The sequence below is a fragment of the Somniosus microcephalus genome, chromosome 22, assembly GCF_052327205.1.
Source record: "Somniosus microcephalus isolate GS21.2 chromosome 22, FLI_Smic_1.0, whole genome shotgun sequence".
NCBI lineage: Eukaryota > Metazoa > Chordata > Chondrichthyes > Squaliformes > Somniosidae > Somniosus > Somniosus microcephalus.
This window is the reverse complement of record NC_141008.1, coordinates 11,283,005-11,307,063: the sequence shown is the minus strand read 5'-3', so window position 1 is coordinate 11,307,063 and position 24,059 is coordinate 11,283,005. Positions and strand designations below refer to the sequence as shown.

The 24,059-nt window shown below is 49.3% G+C and overlaps 1 protein-coding gene across 2 annotated transcripts in view; it reads right to left on the bottom strand.

Moving 5' to 3' along the window:
* The window catches only part of LOC147102029 (calcium/calmodulin-dependent protein kinase kinase 1-like), a 227,662-nt gene that overhangs the window by 18,781 nt on the left and 184,822 nt on the right, over positions 1-24,059 (bottom strand). Inside the window, exons 15-16 of one of the 2 annotated variants that reach the window (XM_085964177.1) lie at positions 23,025-23,128; positions 5,960-6,007 (exon numbers count right to left, since the gene is read on the bottom strand). In XM_085964177.1, the coding sequence (XP_085820303.1) occupies positions 5,960-6,007; positions 23,025-23,128 (152 nt within the window). The remainder of the gene's footprint in view (positions 1-5,959; positions 6,008-23,024; positions 23,129-24,059) is intronic. The other variant, XM_085964176.1, reaches the window with a different exon arrangement.

The following is a 24,059-nucleotide window of genomic DNA, read 5'->3' as shown; positions in this document are numbered from 1 at the left end:
TCCCGTTCACCCATCACCCCCTGTGCTCACTGCCCTGTGTCCTAACTCGCACCAAGTCCCGTTCACCCGTTTTCCGAGTGGCAGGCAGTGACTAGTGGGGTACCGCAAGGATCGGTCCTAGGACCCCAGCTGTTCACAATATATATTAATGATCTGGACGAGGGAATTGGATGTAATATCTCCAAATTTGCAGACGACACAAAGCTGGGTGGGAGGGTATGCTGTGAGGAGGATGTCGTGAAACTCCAGTACGATTTGGACAGGTTGGGTGATTGGGCAGAAACATGGCAAATGCGCTATAACGTGGATAAATGTGAGGTTATCCACTTTGGTGGCAAAAACAGGAAGGCAGATTATTATTTGAATGGCAATAGATTGGGAGAAGGGGAAGTACAAAGAGACCTGGGTGTTCTTGTGCACCAGTCGCTGAAGGTAAGCATGCAGGTGCAGCAGGCGGTTAAGAAGGCAAATGGTATGTTGGCCTTCGTAGCAAGAGTGTTCGAGTACAGGAACAAGGATGTCTTGCTGCAGTTGTACAGGGCCTTGGTGAGACCGCACCTTGAGTATTGTGTGCAGTTTTGGTCGCCTTATCTGAGGAAGGATGTTCTTGCCATGGAAGGAGTGCAGCGAAGATTCACCAGGCTGATACCTGGGATGGCAGGAATGACGTATGAGGAGGGGGGCACGGTGGCATAGTGGTTAGCACTATTGCCTCACAGCACCAGGGACCCGGGTTCAAATCTGGCCTCGGGTGACTGTCTGTGTGGAGTTTGCACATTCTCCCTGTGTCTGCGTGGGTTTTCTCCGGGTGCTCCGGTTTCCTCCCACAGTCCAAAGATGTGCGGGTTAGGTTGATTTGGCTATGATAAATTGACCCTTAGTGTTAGGGGATTAAATATGTGGGGTTACGGGGATAGGGTGGGATATGTTTCGGTGCAGGCTCGATGGGCCGAAATGGCCTCTATCTGCACTGTAGATTCTGTGATTCTGTGATTCTGTGAGATTGTGTCGATTGGGCTTATACTCACTGGAGTTTAGAAGATTGAGAGGGGATCTCATCGAAACCTATAAAATTCTGTCAGGCCTGGACAGACTAGATGCAGGAAGGATGTTCCCGATGGTCGGGGAGTCCAGAACCAGGGGTCATAGTCTAAGGATAAGGGGTAAGTCATTCAGGACTGAGATGAGGAGGAATTTCTTCACCCAGAGAGTAGTGAACCTGTGGAATTCTCTGCCACAGAGGGCGGTGGAGGCCAGTTCGTTAAATATATTCAAGAAGGAGTTGGATATATTTCTTAAGGCTAAAGGGACCAAGGGATATGGGGAGAAAGCAGGAACAGGGTACTGAATTTGGATGATCAGCCATGATCTCATTGAATGGCGGAGCAGGCTCAAGGGGCCGAGTGGCTTACTCCTGCTCCTATCTTCTATGCTTCTATGTTTCACCCATCACCCCTGTGCTCGTTGACCTACATTGGCTCCCAGTCCAGTAATGCCTCTATTTTAAAATTCTCATCCTTGTTTTCAAATCCCTCCATGGCCACAACCCCCTCCCTATCTCTGTAGCCTTCTCCAGCCCTACAACCCTCCAGGATCTCTCCGTTCCTCCAACTCTGGCCTCTTGTGCAACCCCCACTTCCTTTGCCCCACCATTGGTGGCTATGCCTTCTGTTGCCTAGGCCCTAAGCTCTAGAATTCCTTCTCTAAACCTCTCCGCCCTCTCTTCTTTAAGACATTCCTTAAAACCTAGCTCTTTGCGAAGCTTTTGGTGACTGGTCCTAATATTTCCTTACGTGGCTTGGTGTCAATTTTTGTTTGATAACACTCCTGTGAAGCACCTTGGGACATTTTACTACATTAATGGCACTATATAAATGCAAGTTACTGTTGCTAAGTTTGAAAGAATTATCACAGTCCAGTTGGTTTAAAAGTCGAATGATACAGTTTGTAACATCACACCGGGTTCCAGCAAGAGATGGACGTGAAATTCCTCATTTGTAATGTATGATTCCAATTCAGTTAGCAGACCATGAATTACGGAGTAAAAAAAATGCATTCTCTTGCTTTATTAATGGAGAAATTTAATCTTGAATCCTCCAGGTAATTGTGAGGTCTAAAAAATATGAGACGAGATAACAGAGAGGGTTGATGAGGGCAAAGCGGTTGACGTGGTGTACATGGACTTTGAAAGGGCATTCAACAAAGTGCCACATAATAGGCTCGCCAGCAAAGTTGAAGCCCATGGAATAAAAGGGACAGTGGCAGCATGGATACAAAATTGGCTAAGTGACAGGAAACAGAGAGTAGTGGTGAACGGTTGCTTTTCGGACTGGAGGAAGGTATACAGTGGTGTTCCCCAGGGGTCGGTACCAGGACCACTGCTTTTCTTGATATATATCAATGACTTGGGTGTGGGTGTACAGGGCACAATTTCAAAATTTGCAGATGGCACAAAATTGGAAGTATAGTGAACAGTGGGGAGGATAGTGATAGACTTCAAGAGGACACAGACAGGCTGGTGAAATGGGCGGACACGTGGCAGATGAAGTTTAACACAGAAAAGTGCGAAGTGATACATTTTGGTAGGAAGAACGAGGAGAGGCAATATAAACTAAAGGGCACAATCCTAAAGGGGGTGCATGGACAGAGAGACCTGGGGGTATATGTGCACAAATCATTGAAGGTGGCAGGGCAGGTTGAGAAAGCAGTTAAAAAAAGCATACGGGATAAGGGACTTCATAAATAGAGGCACCGAGTACAAAAGCAAGGAAGTTATGCTGCACCTTTATAAAACACTGGTTCGGCCTCAACTGGAGTATTGTGTCCAATTCTGGGCACCGCACTTTAGGAAGGATGTGAGGGCCATAGAGAGGGTGCAGAAAAGATTTACGAGAATGATTCCAGGGATGAGGGACTTCAGTTACGTGGATAGATTAGAGAGGCTGGGATTGTTCTCCTCAGAGCAGAGAAGGTTGAGAGCAGATTTGATCGAGGTGTTCAAAATCATGAGGGGTCTGGACAGAGTAGATAGAGAGAAACTGTTCCCATTGGCGGAAGGATCAAGAACCAGAGGACACAGATTTAAGGTGATTGGCAAAAGAACCAAAGGCGACACGAGGAAAAAAATTTTTACGCAGCGAGTGGTTAGGATCTGGAATGCACTGCCTGAGAGGGTGGTGGAGGCAGATTCAACCGTGGCTTTCAAAAGGGAATTGGATAAGTACCTGAAGGGAAAAGATTGCAGGGGAAAGGTCGGGTGAGTGGGACTAGCTGAAGTGCTCTTGCAGAGAGCCGGCACGGGCTTGACGGACCGAATGGCCTCCTTTTGTGCTGTAACCATTCAATGATTCTATGAAATACCAGCAGGGTAGAAATTCCCCCCCCCCCCCCCACCCCACCCATAACCATCGAGAGGTAAAACCCAGCCACTTCAAAACAAAAGTAAGGCTAGAATAGATCAGATTTTCAGCACATTGGAACGACTTGAATTACTGACCAGCGAAGAGCCTCCAAACGGGCGGCAAAACGCCAAACTCATGGCCTAGAAATTCAGTAGGCCTAGCGCCCCATTTGGGGCGCTGGAGGGCCTAGCGCCGGAGTTATGGCCAGTTTAAAAATTCCCTGGGGCCCTGGAATCGGCGGTAGACCGGTAGCGCTGCGCCGGCACCAATGACGTCATCGGTGTGCGCAGCGTCCCGGTTGCCATGCCGACGGGCCCCAGCGCCGAAATTCAGTTGCGGCCGCCTCGCCCGTGGCAGCCGCAACTAAGACTCTGGCAACAGAGTCTTACACGACTTTGCGCCGGCGCATAAAGGTGGAGCGGCGGCCGGCCGCTTTCCCGCCGGCCGCCTGCCTGCACCTCCCTCCCCGGACTCCCCCACCCCCCCCCCCGCGGAACAGATGCTTCTCGGCTGCGAGCCCGGCACTTCCCCGAGGTGCCGGGCTCATTTTTGTGGCGATTTTACCGGCCAGCGGGCGGGTGCAGGCAGCTCCTCCTTAACTGAAGGAGGAGGCCTGCACTTCCCGAGCCTGCCGCACCGCATCGGGCGCCGCAGCGCCGGAATAGCGCCGCAATGTGGCGCGTAGCGCCAGTTTTCAGGCGCAAACACCCTTCAGTAGCGCCGGCAGCCGTTTGGGCGCGGCGCTACTGAATTTTTGGCGCGCGCAGGGGGACTTAGCGCCGGCGCTAACTTTCCGGCGCTAAAGCCCTGGCGCGGCGCCAACTGAATTTCTAGGCCCATGTCTTTTTAACTTCTAAAAATCTTTGCTGCTGTAGTAAAATAGGGATTACCGATGTTTGTGGTAATCTAGCAGTAAACTGAGACTGGTCCCAACTGATTGAAGAACTTTTAGATTAGGGAAAGACTATTAGGCCCCATCCTAGAGGATCAACCACCTACACACCTTCTCACTCCCTTCTCTCAACCAAAAGCATATCCAGATACTCCTTGAGCCCACTTACACTGTCCTTCTACAATAGCAAAATACTGCAGGAGCTGGAAATCTGAAACAACAACAGAAAATGCTGGAAACACTCAGCAGGTCAGGCAGCATCGTGGAGAGAGAAACAGAGTTAACGTTTCAGGCCGATGACCCTTCGTCAGAACTTCTCCAACTTTTTCCAGTTCTGACGAAGGGTCATCGACCTGAAATGTTAACTCTGTTTCTCTCTCTACTGATGCTGTCCTTCTCATAGCTCTGCCCGGTAATTTATTCCATAGGTCGTTGGGTGAACATGTCCCAATTCAAAATAACAACAGAAAATGCTGGAAAAACTCAGCAGGCCAGGCAACATCCGTGGAGAGAAAATAGAGTCAACGTTTTGGGTGAAAACCCCTTTGTCAAGACTAAAGAGGCACAGGGAATGAAATAGATTCAGAGGCCAGGCTGGGAGAGAACAAAAGAGAAGAGACATTAAGAGGTATTCAAAACGAGACGAGATGGTGATAGGACTAGTTCCAATTCATGCTCTTCTTACTCCTACTCCTAGGCCCTGCAATTGCTGAGTTCCAGCTCCACCCCTGGTAGGCCAAGACCCTGGGCCACGGACTGTTCAGGCCTTTGGCCCTGTCTCAAATCCCAGGGACAGTTTTGTTTTAATAATGGGGGTGGGTGGCCCCACCTCGAGAGGCTCAACAGAGGTACCTAAACCCAATGCCCAGAGGAAAATCAAAGCAATGCCCTGATGCTTCAACTGGGCAAAACCAGTGCCAGCATTCACAGATAATCAATATCTTCTGGGATTCATTACCCTGTCAAATATTTGGGGCTCTTGAAGCCACAAAACCATGCCCAGCCTGAGTAAGTGTAGTATCGCTGGATTTAAGATTGATGTGCTGGCTGGAATTCCTCAGGTAGCCCCCAGACACCTCCCAAAAACTGCTGCCGGGACAAGGGGTGGGGGGTACGGACAGAAGAGGTGCCCACCCAATGCCCACATTGGGATTTCAGATACAGCTCTAAACGGACGGAATCCTGGTGGATCAGATTCCCAACCAAATTCCTGCCCCAGTGGTTGACCAGCCAAGCTTCATGCTCCCCTACCTCATGAATTTTGGGTCCCTAATTCCTAACTTGCATCGGCCTGGCTTCCCCTTTGCCAGAGTGAGCTAGTTGACGGAGTCAGATTTGGCGATTCCGCCTGTAATCCTGACAACTTGAATTTGTTCACCTTGAACGAGACAGTAAGGCCAGCCTACTGACTCACACTCACACACACTCAGGCACCAGAAACAAATCGGCTCTCTCCCACGCCTGTGAATTGTCAGCAGCGCGCACCAGGACATTATCCAAATCCAACACAGAATGGACGACCTCTAATGTGCGAAACACCAACACAACTCTAATAGAATGGGAATGAAAGACGAAAGACAGAGGCAGAGAGCAAGCATTGAAATAGTTCTGAAGGGCAATGAGAAAAGCACATGCACACAGACACACTCAGACACAATGAAGTTACCTTAATGAAGGGTGCCTTTTTGAAGAATACTGAAACAAACTCTTGTCCCTGTGACAAACAGCAGAATGAAAAGAAAATTGAGAGACAGAAAACAAATTCCTATTAATACATAAAAACGAATGTCTCACATCGATTTAGAAGTTAACGGTGACCATGTTTACTGGAATAGGTTAAAGAGGAAGCTCCACCCTTCCGTCCGATAGTGGGCTCATTATATTATCAGGGGAAAGATTTGGTGCAGCCCAGCCTCTTTAAAAAGTATCCAGAATCACCGGGACTGAGCCGACAGCTCTTGTCCTCTCGGCTCCAGTCTCGCTAGATAATGAGTGCTGAAACAGGCAGACACAGGGGACAGGGAATCAGCATTGATGAGCCTTCCTGTGCTGCCAGTGGTTGTCTGAAGTACCGTAGGATGAGCTCAGTCATCGCGGTGTACAGCTGCACTCCAAGGAGAATGGCGTGACGTTACCCTTGTGACTTCTTAAACCTTCCCCTATCTGATTAAGGAAAGGCAACTATCCCCCTGACAGATCGGTCTTGGTGTGGTGCTCAATTTAGTTTGCCAGCCTTAAGCCAGTAAGATTCCTTTGCTCAGCTGTCTCCGACCACTTATATCAAAACCAGACAACATGGCCGCACAAAGACTGCCTGTTCCAGAAAGTACCTTATAAGGAGGAACGTCATGGTCCCGCCAGTCCTAGTCATTTCCCAAAGGTGAGAGCCTGGCTTAAACTGTTCAGGATCAATACACGGGATGAGATATCTCATCATTGGCAGCAAAAAAGTCAATGACCTCACTAGGTGTGTAGAAAGATCCAACATTCTTGCTCATTTGACAAAGACACATTGGGCTCGATTTTGCCAGGCCCGAGGAGGCGGGATTGGAGGCGTGTGAAGTGTTAAAAATTGCAAAAAAATGGTGGGCGGCTCCGATCCCGCCTCCAGCCCGCCTCTGAGCAATTTTCCCAGAATCAGGGTTTTTGACCCCGTTTCCATCCTGCCTCCAAGAGGCGGGATAGGCCCTTAAGGCCCTTAACAACCAGTTAAGTGCCTCTATAATCCCATTTTGAGAGGCCTTTCTGATTTTAACACATTTCCCCCGTCCTGCACGTCTCCTCTGGAACACACCAGGTAATCCTGGTGGCCTCACAAGTGGATTGCTTACTAACAGCTGCAGCTCCACCATTAAAAAGGAGTTTTCACCAATGATCATTTGCAGGTGGCAGAACTTTGTTGTCTCAGGTCTGGGGGAACTGTTAGCGGCCTACTCATTGTTGTTGAAGTTTGGAGCCTGAGACCCATCTCCAGTGTGACCTGCTGGGAAACCCCTCTCACCACCTTGACTGAGCGCTTCCTCAACTGAGGTATATACCAGAAGCATGGGAACCATTTATTTCCTTTCCTCCTGGACATCAGATTCAGACGAAGACCAGCCGCGGCAGCAGCAGCACCATGAACAACAGCAGCACCAACAGCAGCAGCAACAACAGGAGCGCCAAACTGCTAGTCACCCACCTGAAGATGCACAGGCCAGAAGGCGCCAGCGCGTGACCACATTGCTGCCCGGGATGCGAGGGACGCACTCAGCTTGGCCAGATTTGCTTAGCCTGCACAATCAAACACTTTTGCCTCGCACCTTCTTACCAGAGATTCGACAATGGACAAGAACCTGCAGATTCCTATTACTCTGACCACCATACTGACAATTGCAAGTCGCTCTAAGCCCTCAATGTGGAAGTCCCATTTGCGAAATGACACAGGCCACAACTTCAATAGTTTACAATCAGAATTTTTTATCACAACAAGCAACTGATGGCATTTCAAAAATAAACACAGCATAACACCCAAGTGACCACCCTTGTGACTACTTGTGCATTATCTTCCTCTTACGCGTGCTCCTACGTGGTGCTTCCCCTGTGGCTTCAGCAGATGTGGAGGCCCCTTGCTCACTTTCTTGCTGCTCCTGTCTCGACACCTTTGGTGGCCATCCTCTGGGGTTGCGAACCTGTGAGGGCTCAGCAACAGTCTGCTGCTCCTGCGGCTGTGCAGGGGTTGAGACGCTGATCTCAGTTGGGTGGGGACTCTGGTGGGGCTCTGACTGAGGGCTTTGCAGTGGCATGATCGTGTGAGCGCTTGGAGAGGAGCCCCCACTTCCTTGTTCTCTGTCACCAACATCCCTCTCATGGGTCAGCCCTACTTCAGAGCTAGCAAGTGGCTGGACAGCACCTTGCTGCATTTCAGGGGACTCATGAGGACCCGTTTCTACACTGAAAGTCCTACTCCAGAAGACTTCCATGAAGGTCTGATTTCTATGCTCAATAGCTGACCATCGCTCAAGAGATGCCAGTCTATTCTGAACAATGACCATGTTTTCAACACTCTGGTGACTTAGCTCCTCCATGGCCGTAGCCATCCTCTCCTCTACCTCCTCTCCTCTAACCATCCTTTCCACGGAGGTTGTCATCCTTTCCGTGGTGATGCGTTCATGCCTCCACAAAGGCCCTGCTCATGTTAGCGATGGACTCCTCCATTCACTCCACACTCGCAGCAACCCTGGAGACAAAACCTGCCAGAGACTCCTGCATCTGTTCCTGGAGTTCCAGCACCGCTCTCCTTCTGGATGGACCCAGAAGCACAGGGTCGACATGCAGCGGAGCTGAGCTGGCAGAGTCCTGCGTCCTCCGACGAGGACTCTCCACTGCTGTCCCTGTCTCCACCATCTGCTGATGCTCACTTGTGAGCTGTGATACACCCGGTGACAACACTACTCTATCTCGCGAAGGTCCCACCGAGGTGTGCGTGTCTGCGCTGGTGCTGGGTGCGGTGAATTCTGCAGGTGCTGCGCCCTCAGAGGTTGCAGCTTCCTGTGAAGAGTCTGGAAACTCAGGCTCTTCCTCCTGGCTAGTGGGGACGGTCCTGTGGGGAAGTAAAGGAAAGAATTAGAGAGGTGAGGTAAAGGTTGCATGCACATTGAATTGTGCAGATGCTCATAAATCAATCTGTTAGAGCATCAAAATCATTATCAGTCACTCATGCAATGTCAATGAGAGAGATGCCAAACTATTCTGTCACCAGCTTGCTGTGATGCGCCCGTCTGTCCATCCCCCACTTGCGAATCTTCCTCGACACCGGCGATTTCCAGGGCCACCTCCTCTGAGGTGGTGAGCTGGGCTACTGAGGGTGGCCCTCCTCCTGTCCTCGCTCTTTCCCTCTTATTGTGGGCTCTCTTTTCCTGCAATGAGGGACACAAGTGGAGTTTGAGTGAGAATGAAGGAGTGAGTGTAGAGAATCCATAGTATAGATGCTTAGAAGGAGACAAAGTGCTCTCCCTGTGTGTTGTAAGTTGTTGTCATTGCATCACAGTGATAAGGAGTGTGAGGGCTGCATGGTTGAATAGTTAAGTGAATGTGACCTTAGAGAGAAAAGGAATGGGTAAGGGTGCAGGGATGTCAGTGTCAAGTGGGATATGGAGGAAGAGGTTGGCAAAGCAGAGTGCTGGTGAAGAGAGGCGATGGCGATCAGATTGAGGGTGATGGGAAAGTCATACTCACTTTTCCTGTGCGGAAAAGGTCATGAAACCTCTTCCTGCACTGCAGTCAGGTTCTGCGGCACATAGAGATTGAGTTGACCTCCTGGGCCACTTGCAGCCACGCAGCTTTAGTCTGCAGGGGAGGAAGGGAAGAGCACCTCCTTATTTGCTCTTACTCCCTCCACCAGAGCTTGGAGGGAGGCCTCATCGAACCTTGGAGCACACTTTGGTCTACTGGTGGACATAGTTGCTGAATGAAGCGATCACAGCAATGGGCATAAAGTTTAAAGTCTCCAGGAGAAGCAAGGCTGCTTGCAGGCCTTAAATCCAGCAGCATTGATGACGTCATCAGAGGCGACTTTCTGTATGAAAAGACTCACTGGGCCAGGGGTTTCCACACGCTGGAAATCAAGTGCCCAATTAGGGCAAAATTGCACTTTTCTCCCACTTCACATTGGAGTCGGGGTCCTGACACGAAAACCACCTGACATGCCTCAGCCCGCCCCCAATGGCAAAATCGAGCCCATTGTGTTACCCCACTTCACACTGAGACTACATTGTTTCTTAAAGCAACAGAGGAAAAAAGAAGAAAAACGAGGCGAAGGATAAAATAATATTTTCTTCTCTGTGATTGAGGAAGATTACAGTGCATTGAGGAAGAGGGTTTCTGTACACATTTTTCTACAGAAAGACAGCCCATTAGAAATCTCCTGCTTAATTATTCATTGCTCAAAATTCTATACTGAGACCGGAAACTTATGAAAAGGTGCTAATAAGTTTACAACTTTAGATAAATCTGCTTTTAAAGCCACCGTTGATACTTGTGCCCAAAGCAGAAATCTGCTTCTAAAGACAAACCCTCACCAACTGTGAACTGAAAGATGATCGTATAAGCAAAGTAATCGAAGATAGCCAGACACAGGACAAACAATGAACCATTTTCACCATGAAGGTAAGACATTGGAAATGATGTGGCATCTCTCTCAACCTTCCTGATCGCCCTGACTGATGAGCAAATAACACTCTGACGGACCAAATATCTCAGGCTAAAATTTGCATATTGAGTTTATTAAGAAGCAAGATTAAATTGGGCAGAATTTAGCTAGATTATAACACATCATGGGCTGGATTTTCATTCAGCAGTCGGGAAGGAGGTGGGACTACAACTTTCGGGTTTTAGTCCCGCCTCCATCGACGTCCAGCCAATCCACGCGATTTTCCCTTGATTGGCCTTGTTGAGCCCGCCCAGCGGGCTCAGCAGGCCAATTAAGGGCCACCCGGCAACAGGTGACGTCACAGACTGAATTTTCAGCTGTCAAACACTGACAGTCTGACTTCTAACTTGAGTCCTTCTACGCAGACTCAGTTAGAACTCTCACCGGCACTGAAAGCTGAAGGCTGTCACTTTTGACAGCTTGCGGCCATTCTGCTTTCAGTGCCGGCTGAATGATGGACTCCCGCAGCCTAGAGGAAGAAAGGCTGTAAAGGTAAGTACAGGTAATTTAAACTTCTTTACACACTTTAAACACACCAAACACACTTACCTTTGCACTCATGCACCCATCACTCACCTGAACACTGACATCGCGACCCCTCCAAGTCCTTCAACCCGACGGGCCACCTGCTCTAACCTGGCATGGTTTGGAGCCATCGGGAATCCCACACGACACCCCTCAAAATAGGGATTAGGCTAAAAACTGCCTGTTAACTACCCGTTAACAGGCAGTTAATTGGCACTAATTCCTTCCCGCCTCAGGTCGGCGGGTCCCAGTGCAGGGCGGGTGCCCTCCTCCTTTGAAACTTACGTGGAGGCGGGTTTTGGGCGGGATGGTGTCGGGACCCCCGAATTCGGGATTTTTGCCCCCCACACGCCTAAAAGCCCGCACTCACGGCACACTGAAAATCTGGCCCAAACTCTCGGTGTCTATTTCAAAACAATAAAGTGAAGCGACCTTTTGAGATTCTCGGCAGTATTTTAAACAGATCGTATGCTTGGCGAAGCACTTTTATGTCGAAGAGACAATTCATGGATTCCTTCGTAAACTTCCTCCCACATAGTAGTGAGGACTGGGGAACTTAGTACAGGAAACTTTGTGATATCCGGCACCGACGGGACCGAGCTGTTGCCAATCTATCAAAACTGCCGGACATACCAGCGTTAATGTTGAAGCATACGGAGGTTTTCATCTCCGTATCTGACAACAAACACTGTTGCTTAGCAACAGCTTCTAAACAGTCGGCCCGTACCTTGGAAGCGTCTCTGTAGCTTAGCAACAGCTTCAGAGAGACTTTCCAGAGCCTGACTGCTGGAAAAAAAAGCCACGAGAAGAAAAAAAACCTAACAAAACGGCTCCTGATTTCTGCCGGTAGATCGAGGTTTCCGGACATACAACCTCCGGATAAACCAAAGTCTCCTGTAAAAGCATGCTGTCCTTAAACACAGTGTTAGGGAGCTTCTGGCTACAGAATGGTCAATCAAAATAGACTTCATTGGTACCCAGGTGGCCCCCTCTCTGGGAAGTCTGTCTCCAACCATTCATCCACTTCTGAGATAAAGTGGAGCGGCACGCCAGCACACAAGTCTGTGACAGACATTGCGACTCCAGTCCCTTCAAAGCTCTGGAGTAATAGAGAATGAATTAAACTGTAAGTATGGGAGATTGCACCCTGGTGATTATGTTAATTGTTTCTGATATAGTGGGCTGTGAGTCTGCCCTCACTTGCTAACCAATAGTCTGAGAGAACTTGCAATCCCGACAGCTGACCCCAATGTCATGTATCCACTCAAATGTAGTTAGACATCAGAGAAGAAACAAACCCAAAGTCATGCTGTTTACATAGACAGGAGCCACTGATGTCAGAATCCTCTTGATCTGAACTGAACACAGCCTCTAAAGTGTAAACCAAACCTTCATCAAAGGTGCTCATTCACTTGTGACCAGGAGAGATGCTTCTTTGCTGATTAAAATATCACAAAATATTTTTTCCAGAATGTTTTGGCAACACTTTCTTGTTCTTTTGTACAGTGTAACAAAGCTATATTCCAAGACTCTCACTTTTCCTTGCCTCGTGTATGTTCAAACCCCCCTTAATTTACTCAGTCTGAGCTTGCTCCTTCCACCGCTCCTCTTCAAGAAAGGGAGTGGCATGGCAGCATGACTGCTCCCAGAATTCTCAGTCTTTGTGAAAGTGGCCTATTCCCTTTACTGGACCTCAACAGGCCAAGATCGGCCAGCGCTTGAAGCCAATCCAATAACACGGCTGCCACGAGGCAGCGAAAGGGTGGAAATGGAGGAAGGATGTATAGAAGCAGCAATAGAAGAACTGCATTGAGTTCAACAATTTCAGATCATAACCTCTGCCCCACTTTTTCAGACGGCAGCTGTTGATGATTCTATTCCCATTTACACCTCCTCTAAACCAATCTTTTTTTTCTTTACTTGTCCCATTACCATCATCCCTTTTGTCATATAGGGGGAGAAATTCGGTATCGCCCATTTCGGGGCGCTAATATTGGCCGGGCACAAAGTTTAGCGCTCAGCGCTAATTATCGCCTCCGACTGCAAAATTCGCCTCTATCGTCCCTGGAAGTAATTTGAGCGCTATATCAGGCGCTACACACCTGTCTTAAGGTGCTAACGTCAGGGAGCGAGGCACTACCTCAGAACACTACCGAAGCTCAGGTGATGTCCGTTACCATGGAAGCCAGACAGACTGGCGCCATCCAGTTCTTAAAGGGGAGGGGCCATCTTGCTGGCCAGCCACACCCTGCTCATTGCAGCCTTGAATCACAGCCTGGAGAGACCTCAAAAGCAATTGTGTTGGAAAACATAGAAACATAGAAACATAGAAACTAGGAGCAGGAGTAGGCCATTCGGCCCTTCGAGCCTGCTCCGCCATTCAACGAGATCATGGCTGATCATCCAAACCCTAGCACCCGGTCCCTACACCGACAGCCATCCCACCCAAGCCCTATCCCCGTAACCCCACATATTTAATCCCCCCTAACACTAAGGGCCAATTTTTTTTTATCATGGCCAATCAACCTAATCCGCACATCTTTGGACTGTGGGAGGAAACCGGAGCACCCGGAGGAAACCCACGCAAACACGGGGAGAATGTGCAAACTCCACACAGACAGTCACCCGAGGCCGGATTTGAACCCGGGTCCCTGGCACTGTGAGGCAACAATGGATAGGCCCAGGGAAAGAGCTCAGTGCTTAGGAACCTCAAAAGTGGTGCTGGGAGCCAAAACTCCTTAGGATAGTGTTAAAACCAAAAATGTTGCCGACAAGAAAAGGCAGGAAGCGCCCGCCTTTAAATAGCGCTCCCCCAGCCCCTTCCCGACTTGAAAATGTTCCCCTCTACCTGTCGTTCCTAGCGGCAGGCGCTAAGGCAGGGGGCGCAACTCAATATCCGGTCCGGGCGCTACCGGGGCGTTGCACGCTCGACTGACATCACGATCTGCCGGTGCGGGAAAGCATGGCGGTAGTGTTTAACGCCGCAGCAAAATGTCTGGTCAATTTCGCGAGCGGCGCAAACATCGCCGCGCGTGGGCACTAGTTGCTTTGCGCCGTTAGCGCCCTCTTGGACACTAACGGGAGACGCTAATCAACCGAATTTTCCCCCCTTAATCTCTCCTCCCCTCCCCCCTTTCCCTGCCGGTTTCTCTCTCCACAGATGCTGCCTGACCTGCTGAGTATTGCCAGCATTGTCTGTTTTTATTTCAGATTTCCAGCATCTGCAGCATCTTGCTTTTGGGAGAGTTGGTAGAGTGTGAAGGTAGTAAGTGAGGTTTGGGGCATGGTGTGATCCACTCCCATAGAAGTGCAGTTTAGTCACTCCATTGAGCAGGTAGGGACAGAGTGAGAGGGAGGTTTGAAGTTGACAGCAGAAAGACAGGAGGAAGATGGTCTGAATGGACAACACTGTGAAATACCCAGAAATGCTCCTTGTTCCTCTGAAGTACTTGACCAACCTTGGCATTTGTGAAGGAACATAGGAACAGGAGGAGGCCTTTCAGCCCCTTGAGCCTGTTCTGCCATTCAATCAGATCGTGGTTGTTCTGTTCCTCAACTCCATTTAACCACCTTTGATCCATATCCCTTGATACCCACTCCTAATTGGCCTGGCTCTAATTTGAAGATTATGCCCCCTTGTTGTGGATTTCCCCCACCAGTGGGGTGGGGTGGGGTGGGGAGGGAGCACTGTTGGATCCGTGGTTCAGTGGATATGCTATTATTAAATAATCACACGGATGCTGTACCTTAACAATAAACAGGTATTTACTGGAGGAGGGTAGTCTCTAGACTGGGGGTACAGAGGCATGCGCAAAGCTTATATACCGGTGTGGTCACTGCCAGTACCACAGTATACAGGAGCTGTAAAAGTAGTTCTGACTTAAAGGCACATACACTACAATTCCTCCCCTTTTAGATTAGTAGTACCCCTAATATTCAAATAACAATTAACATTTCAACATGTACATTAAACAACAAAAGTCCATTTATAGATTCAGTCTTTGGGGCGGCTTCCTGACCCTTTCGGGATAGCGCCTTTCCGGAGGTTCTTGTTCTTGGTGCAGAGGCGATGCTGACCCCTTTTCATCGGGTAGTTCATCGGGTTCCACTGCTACTGGGTCTGAAGTAGATGCTACCGGTATGTCGGGTTCATCCCCAGGTACTCGAGACATGGGGTTGACGCGTTCCTGTGACGCTAAGATCTGATCAATGTGGCGTCTCACAATGTTCTCCCCGACATCCACTGTGTACATTAATGGCCCCTGCCTTGTACATATCGTTCCGGGTTGCCATTTCTCTGTTCGATAGTCACGGGCCAAGACTGGTTGTCCTACATTGAAGCTCCTTGTCGGCTTCTCATTGATGTGCTGGAATTGTTTGTCCTCAACATTTCTTCGCACATTTGGTCTGAGCAAGTCCAGACGAGATCTCAACCTTCGGTTAAAGAACATCATGGCCGGGGTCTGGTTGGTAACTGCATGTGTCGCGTTTCGGTAGGCTAATAAGAAATTGTCCATCTTATGCTCTAGTGGAATTTCATCGTCGCACATGGCCTTTATCGCCTTCTTAAAGGTTTGTACGAACCTCTCAGCCAATCCATTTGTGGCTGGATGATACGGGGCGGATGTGTAATGCCTTACCCCATTCCTTCTCATAAATTTTTGGAACTCGTCGGACACAAACTGTGGTCCATTATCAGAGCAAATCTGCTCTGGCAAACTGTTTCTGGCAAATATGGTCCGTAGGACTGCAATCGTTTTCTCTGTAGTGGTTGAAGACATTTTTATCACCTCAGGCCACTTTGAATGAGCATCCACTGCTATTAAGAACATTGAGTCCATGAATGGACCAGCGAAATCAATATGCACCCGTTGCCATGGAGAGGAGGGCCACTCCCATGGGTGTAGAGGGGCATGTGGTGGTGCATTTTGGACCTTCTGGCATCCTAAGCAGCTCTTAGTTTGGTCTTCGATTTGTTGATCGATTCCCGGCCACCACACATAAGCCCTAGCAAGGCTTTTCATTTTCACTCCCCCCAGATGACCTTCATGTAGCTCATTTAGCACTCTCTCCCTTAACTTGGGTGGAATCAACACTCTGGATCCACACATCACTGTCCCCTGGCATACTGACAGCTGTTCTCTTCTGGATAAGAATGCTGGCAACAGTGAGTCGCCATGTGTTGGCCATCCCCTCACCGTCAATTCATATACCCGCGACAGCGTCGGATCATTGCGGGTCTCCTTCTCTATATCCGCGTTTGTTACTGGCAATCGTTCAATTATTGACGAGTAAAATATCTTGATAGGGTCCACTGCTGTTGCTTCCTCCACAGTAGGCAGTGGCAGGCGCGATAGCCCATCAGCATTCCCATGCTGTTTCGTGCCTTTATATTCTATTTCATATTGATTCGCCCCTAGAAACAGGGACCATCTTTGTAACCGCTGTGCAGTCATCACTGGAACGCCCTTCTTAGGGTTAAAGATGGAGACAAGTGGTTGGTGGTCAGTCAGCAAGGTGAACTTCTGCCCATGCAGATAGTGGTTGAATTTTTTTACTCCCCATACTAGGCTGAGGGCCTCCCTGTCAATCTGGGCGTAGTTGCGCTCGGCTGAGGTTAGTGACCGAGATGCAAAGGCTACTGGCCTCTCCAACCCGTCTGGGAATTTGTGCAACAGCACCGCTCCAATACCATAGGGTGATGCATCACATGCCAAACGAATTGGTAGTGCTGGGTTGAAATGGGCCAACACCTCTTTTGATGTGATCAATTCTTTACACTTCTGGAAAGCTCGTCTACGTTCGTCATCCCACTTCCATGGTACCCCTGTTTGCAGTAGGGTGTTCAGTGGGTGTAATACCGTGGACAAATTTGGTAAGAACTTGTGGTAGTAGTTTACCAGCCCGAGGAACGACCTCAGTTGTGACACATTTTCCGGTGCTGGAGCCTTGACTACTGCCTCAATCTTGTCAGGGGACTTAGGTAACCCCTCTTCATCGATGACGTGGCCACAATACGAGATCTGTTTCTGGAAAAACTCGCACTTGTGGCGATTAGCTCATAGCCCATACTCCTTTAATCTGGTGAGCACCTTCTCCAAGTTGGCGAGGTGATCACCGTCATTTTCGCCCGTGACCAAGATGTCGTCCAAATAACACTGGGTCCCTGGAATCCCTTGCAGGACCTGATCCATCGCCCTTTGCCAGATAGCTGGAGCCGAGGCTACTCCAAACACCAGCCGGTTGTATTGATAGAGACCTTTATGAGTGTTGATCGTAAGGTAATGTTTCGAAGCTTCTTCTACCTCCATTTGCAAGTACGCCTGGGCTAGATCAATTTTGGTGAAGCGTTTACCGCCAGATAGCGAGGCGAAAATAACCTCAATTCGTGGAAGCGGATATTGCACCGTGTGAAGGACTGGGTTCACTGTCGCCTTAAAATCCCCACAGATGCGGACCTTCTTTGGTTCCCCAGGCATATTACTCAACGACCTCTTCATTACAGGAACGATGGGTGTAGCCCACTCGCTCCAGTCCACTTTGGACAGTGCTCCTGAACGTTCCAACCCTTCCAGCTCTGCTTCAACAGCTGGTCTGATCGCATAAGGCACTGGTCTGGCCTTCAGACACTTTGGGCTTGCATTTCCCTCTATTTTAATCATTGCTGTTATTCCTTTTAGTGTTCCTAGTCCCTCCTGGAACACTTCTTTTGTGTCAGTTAGCATTTTTGACAGTCGTCCAGGTGTGACGTCGTCATCCTTTTTGGCCTCAACCTTCAGTGCCTGTATGGAATGCCAATCTAATTGTATCTTCCGGATCCATTCACATCCTAGCAGTGGTGGTCCTCCATTTGGCAATACATATATATCCATTTTAGGTATTTCCTGACATTTATATGTCACTTTCACCCTTATTTTTCCTTTGGGGTAGACTTTTTGCCCCGTATATGTCTTCATGACAATCTCTGTAGCTTTCAAGGGTATGTGTGAAAATAGCCGCTTGTAGTCTCTTTGATTTATGACTGTTAGAGCTGACCCTGTGTCCAATTCCATTTGGACTCCGTCTATCTTGAGTGTAACCCAGATAGTCTGGTGATCCTCCATTTCTGTTACCTTATGTAGTTTCAGGCAACCCAGCTCCTTGCTTCCGGAGTCTGTGTCACTTTTCTGTTCGTCTGAACCACTGTCCATCACCTGGTGTACCTTTTTGTACTTCTCCTGTGGAGATTTCTTACTGTTGGTTTTCTTCCCAGACCTGCAGACTCTTGCTATGTGTCCTGCTTTCCCACACTGTCTGCACACTTGGTCCTTGAACCAACAATCTTTCTGGTCATGTGTTGTTCTGCCGCAGCGATAGCACTTCCCTGTTCCATAAGACATTTCATTGGTGCCATATTCTTGCGGTCTCCGTTGTATCTCTGCAGCGCCCCTTGCGGCTGCTTCGTGTGATACTGCCATACTGAAAGCGTAAGGTCCTTTTCTGATAGAAGCCGTTTCTGGGTTCCTTCACTTTATAGCCCACACACAAACTTGTCCCTTAACGTATCTGCTAGTCCCGCTCCAAACTGGCAGTGTTTCGATAGCTTGCGCAGTTCCGTTAGGTACTCAGCATTACTTTCGTCTTTGTGTTGGTTCCTTTTATGGAACTTAAATCGTTCTGCTATCAGCAGCGGTGTGGGGTTTAAGTGGTCCTGTAGGATTTCTACTATGCTTTCAAAATTCTTGTTTACCGGCTTCTCTGGGGTTATTAGATTTCGCAGTAACCCATAAGTTTTTGCACCCATGGAATTTAACAGAACCAGTGCTTTATTAGCATCTGGCACTTCATTCTCCCTGCAGTACACCTCAATACCTTCCACATATGTCGCCCAATCTTCGACTTAATTGTCGAACGTAGAGATACTGCCACTCTTCGGCATCCTTGGGTGTGAGTTAACTGTCACAAATGGTGCCTCCCGCGCTTCCCCTTCTTCTCCGCTGGCACAAAATGGCGTCTCCCGCGCTTTCCTTCCTTCCCGCGCTCGTCCTTCTTCTCCGCTGTGGCTTCTAAAAATGGCGCCTCCCGCGCTCTTCCTTCTTCTCCGCGGCTCAATGGCGTCTCCCCTTTCTTCGCCCCGCGGACCCTGTTCAGCCCGTGAGCCCTGGCTGTGCTCTGCATGTTCTTCTTTTTATATTTTTCGACACCACCCAGCCTAGAACCCGGCTGTTTCTTTACCCTCTCTCTCCGGTTTGTTTTCTTTTTCTCGACGCCGCTCGGTGTTCAACCCCCGGCTGCGCCCTGCGCTCTTCACCCTCTGTCTTACCCCGTCGACGCTGCTCGGCTTTCTCTCCGCCGTCGGTCGGCTCCAGCCGCCGCTGCTCGGGAAGGGTCTGCGCTGGACCTGTCGTCGGTCTCTTGCTGCTCGTCGTGGCTGGGGAACCAAGCCCGGCTCTCCACAGCCTCCCCTGCGAAGTTCAATCTCTGCCTGACTGCTGGGTGGTTGCTCGTGGTCGACGCCCATGTTCCTGGCCTCGACTATTTTTTTTTTATGTTGCAGGTAGATTCGAATCGACACTCGTCGCCACTGTTGGATCTGTGGTTCAGTGGATATGCTATTATTAAATAATCACATGGATGCTGTACATTCAACAATAAACAGGTCTTTACTGGAGGAGGGTAGTCTCTAGACTGGGGGTACAGAGGCATGCGCAAAGCTTATATACCGGTGTGGTCACTGCCGGTACTACTGTAGACAGGAGCTGTAAAAGTAGTTCTGACTTAAAGGCACATACACTACAAGCACCTAATTAGCACAGGCCCAGCAGCCCTCTGCACCATTACAGGCACACCTCAAGCACTAGCCCGTTCACATAGGCCAGAAACTCAGTCCCTGCTGCCATCCGAGGTGGGAAATGCCTCGTTCCTCCCCCTCTCTCCACCCTGCCACCTGAGAAATGATCTGCTGTCTCCTTTGGCCCAATTACAAAGAGGACAGGTATTTAAAGAAAAATAAATCACCTGCTCTTCCCTGGCCTGGGCACGTGTACCCTTCAGCAAATGTTCCCTCGAATGTTGTTTTAGCCCGCGCGGCCCCTTTAACCACTCACAATTCTGCATGAGCATTTTTTCTATTTAAAGGCCAGCTCACCGGCTGCGTGGGACCTGCAGAGCGCTGCGCGGGCGTGCAGCTTAAATGGAGCATTGTCTTTCAGCTGGTCGGCCTATCTCATTGGAGAGGTACGGTGGTGCACAAGGCCTGGATTAATAATCCAGAGAACAAGGGGGAAAAATTCGGTTGCTTTGCGCCTCTCCCATTAGCGCCCTAAGAGGGCGCTAATGGGGAGCAAAGCAGCCAGCGCCCGTCGCGGCGATGTTTGCGCCACTCACCAAATTGACCAGATATTTTGTGGCAGCGCTAAACACTACCGCCACAATTTCCTGTGCCCACAGATCGTGACGTCAGTCAAGTGTGCAACGCCCCGGACCGGATATTGAGTGGCGCCCCCTGCCTTTCCGTCTACCACTAGCAACAGCAGGCAGAGGGGAACGTTTTGCAGTTGGGAAGGGACTGGGGGAGCAATATTTAAAGGCAGCCGCTTCCTGCCTTTTTTTGTTCGTGACATGTTTGCTCCACGCATTCTGAGAGAGAGAGAGAGAGACTTCTGGAGAGATTCAATGCTGTGTGAAGGAGTTTTGGGTACTGAGCAGCACTTTGCAAGTTCTTTTTGATTTGACCTTCCTTGCATCGATTTAGAAGAGACTATGGGGGCTGCACTCTGAGCTCTTTCCCTGGACCTCTCCATTGTTCTTTCCAGCAGATTTGATGTACAGGTCTCTCCAGGCCGAGATTCAAGGCTGCAATGAGCAGGATGTGGATGGAGAGCAAGATCGACCCTCCCCTTTAAGAACTGGCCGGTGCCAGTGTGTCTGTGTTCCATTGCTGACTGACATCACATGAGCTTTGCCCGCGCTCTGAGGTAACGCCTCGCTCCTCAGCGTTAGCACCTTAAGAGAGGTGAGTAGCGCCTGATTTAGCGCTCCAATCACCTCCAGGGGCGATAGAGGCCAAGTTTACAGCAGAAAGCGATAATTAGCGCCAGGCACTAAACTTTGCGCCCGGCCGATAATTGTGCCCCAAACAGGGCGATACTGAATCTCTGCTCCCAAGAGTTCAAATTCCATCATGAACTAAAGCCACTGAGTATAATCAGGAGAGATGTAAAACCTTCTGCCGACTCTGTTTTAAACCATTCCGCAAAGTCAAAGTCCAGCCTCGAGAAACTATTTTCTCTCGTGGGGAGATCCAGAACAAGGGGGCATAACCTTAAAATTAGAGCTTGGCCTTTTAAGAGTGAAATCGGGAGGCACTTTTTCCACAAAGAGTGGTGGAAATCTGAAACTCTCACCCCCCCCACAAAAGGCTGTGGGATAATCGAAAATTTCAAAAATGAGTTTGATAGATTTTTGTTAGGTATGCAGTTGAGGTACAGCTCAGCCACGATCAACGTTCCCCCTAAGGTGCGTGGGCGTGCATCGATCAGGAGGTCCCGTGCAGGCCGCTCACCAGCTGTTGCTGCTGGGAAAGATACCGCGCATGTGCAGCCGCGCAGCAAACTTAAAGGAACTACGCACACAAAAAAAACAATTAGAGGGAACATTGGTCATGATCTAACCGAATGGCAGGACAGGCTTGAAGGAATAAATCACCTCCTCCTGTTCCTGTGTTACTATGCTCCTAAGGATACGTGAACTGCTTCGATCACACTTGCTCTATAAAAGATGCATTGCTCAGAGGAATTTCTAGATGTTCTGATATGAACGACACTATCTAAGGTGACAGCTGACATATTGCTCAGCCAGAGCTGTTCAGTGACCATTTCTGCTGGGTTTAACACGGCTTCACAGGGCAGGTTCCCTATCGCTTGGAAATGTCTTGTTTTTGTTACGATGAATGCCTGTGTTGTTTGTGGGTCAGAGAGCAGTGTGGAGCAGCAGCCACACGTCCTGCCTAGTGATCCAACGCTGCCAAATTGCTGTTTGAAGGAAGTGTCCTGTCACCGGTGTAGTACTGAAGATATTTGTGAGGATCATTAAGGCAGTTAGAAAGAGAAAGAAAGAACTTGTATTTTCCTTCAAGTATTTATCCAATTCCCCTTTGAAGGCTACTATTGAATCTGTTTCCACTGCCCTATCAGGCAGCGCATTCCAAATCCTAACCACTCGCTGCGTAAAACAGTTTTTCCACTTAAACTGTGTGTTTGTTTACAGTGAGCTCCTGTCTCAGAACCTCAGGAAGGATATATTGGCCTTGGAAGGGGTGCAGCACAGATTCACCAGAATTATACCAGGGCTTAAAGGGTTCAATTATGAAGAACAAATTGCGGAAACCTCGCTTGTATTCCCTTGAGTTTAGACGGTTGAGAGGGGATCGAATCAAGATACCTAAGTTGATTAGGTAGATACAGAGGAGCTATTTCTTCTAGTGGGGAAATCCAGAACAAGTGGACATCATCTTAAAATTAGAGCTCGGCCATTGAGGAGTGAAATCAAGAAGTGATAGTGGATATCTGGATCTCCCTCCCCCAAAAGGCCGTGGATTCTGGGGGTCAGTTGAAACTTTCAAGACTGAGATCGATAATATTTTGTTGTGCAAAGGTATCAAGTGATGTGCATCAAAGGCGGGTAATTGGAGTTGCGATACAGATCAGCCACGATCTAATTGAATAGCAGAACAGCCGCACTCGAGGGGCTGAATGGCCTCCTCCTGTTCCGAATGTTCCCAAGAGGAGGTAACAGATACAACATAGCACAGGAGACAAAGTAAATACCACACAGATCAACGTGATACAGTCAGACGCATGCGTTCAGTGCTGCTGCCAGTGCCTTATGTAGCTTAATCTTTCATTAGATTTAGGACCTCCTCCAGCAGGCACCTGCAGTGCAAGTGCCGAGGATGGCAACAGCAGCAAAAGGGGTCGGGCTTAATTTCAGATGCAGCATTTACACCCGTACACAGGCTCAAGGCCGAAACACTCACATGAGAAGGTTTCCTGGTGCCGACATGGACCTCCCCTCCTTCCTGCTCTGAAACTCAAAGGGGTTTCCAAAGGAACGTTTCCTCAACATGGCCTTCACCAGGATCTACAAAGGAGAGATGACACTTCAGATGCTGTTCTAGCAAGGTTGAGTTTGGCAGGGTGAATCAGACACTGCTATTTCACAACTGGCTTCCAGTGGCAGGACCGCTCATAACCCTACCCTGGAACTCAGTTAAAGCTCCATGTGCTGAAAGAGCCCAGTGCCATGTAACCACTTCAGAGCTCAACACCTTCAGTGAGAACTGCATCTCAAAGTTAGATTGTTCCCCCGGATCTCCCAGCACTGAAGCTGACATCGTGCTTGCCAACGCCCTCCAACACTCTCTCCGCCAGTGTATGAACCTGTGCCACTAGGGGAACATCTCAGGCACCTGCCTAGCATCAGAAGCCAGGAAATCTAGCACGTCTTTCCCATTCTGTGAAGGCTCTGCACTGCCCACTACCCTCCCCATCCAAGAAAAGCCTTTGCGGAGGGTCCAACAATCCCATTCGTAAAGGGCTGCATTTAAATACATGACAAAATAGCACCCAGGGATCTTCAGGGGTCCAGACTCTGATGGTGATCTGGACATTCCCTGTGAGGCCCATTTGAGCCCTGCAGGAGTGCAACAGACTTCTCACTCGGCCTCGTGACCTCTAACTTTGCATTGGGTCCGGAGCGGCCGGAGACCCTGGCTCTCCCAGCGTGGGGAGTCTCCATCCTGGGCTCCATGCCTTCTGGTGCAGGCACCATGGTTAGGGACTGATGGGGGTTCTGCCGCTTACTAGGCCCCAAGGATGCCCCAGTGGAAGCTGGGGCCTGGCGTATCTGAGTTGAGGCCATTCCAGCCGACTCCCAGCATGGGGTTTGCTGGGAGAGGTGAGGAATTTTGGTGCCTGGGGTTGTTCACCTTAAAGCCGGTAAATGGGAAGGGTGCTGTGTGGAACTTTACACTCTACTGTCACAATATGGAGTTTTTTAAATTCATTCTCGG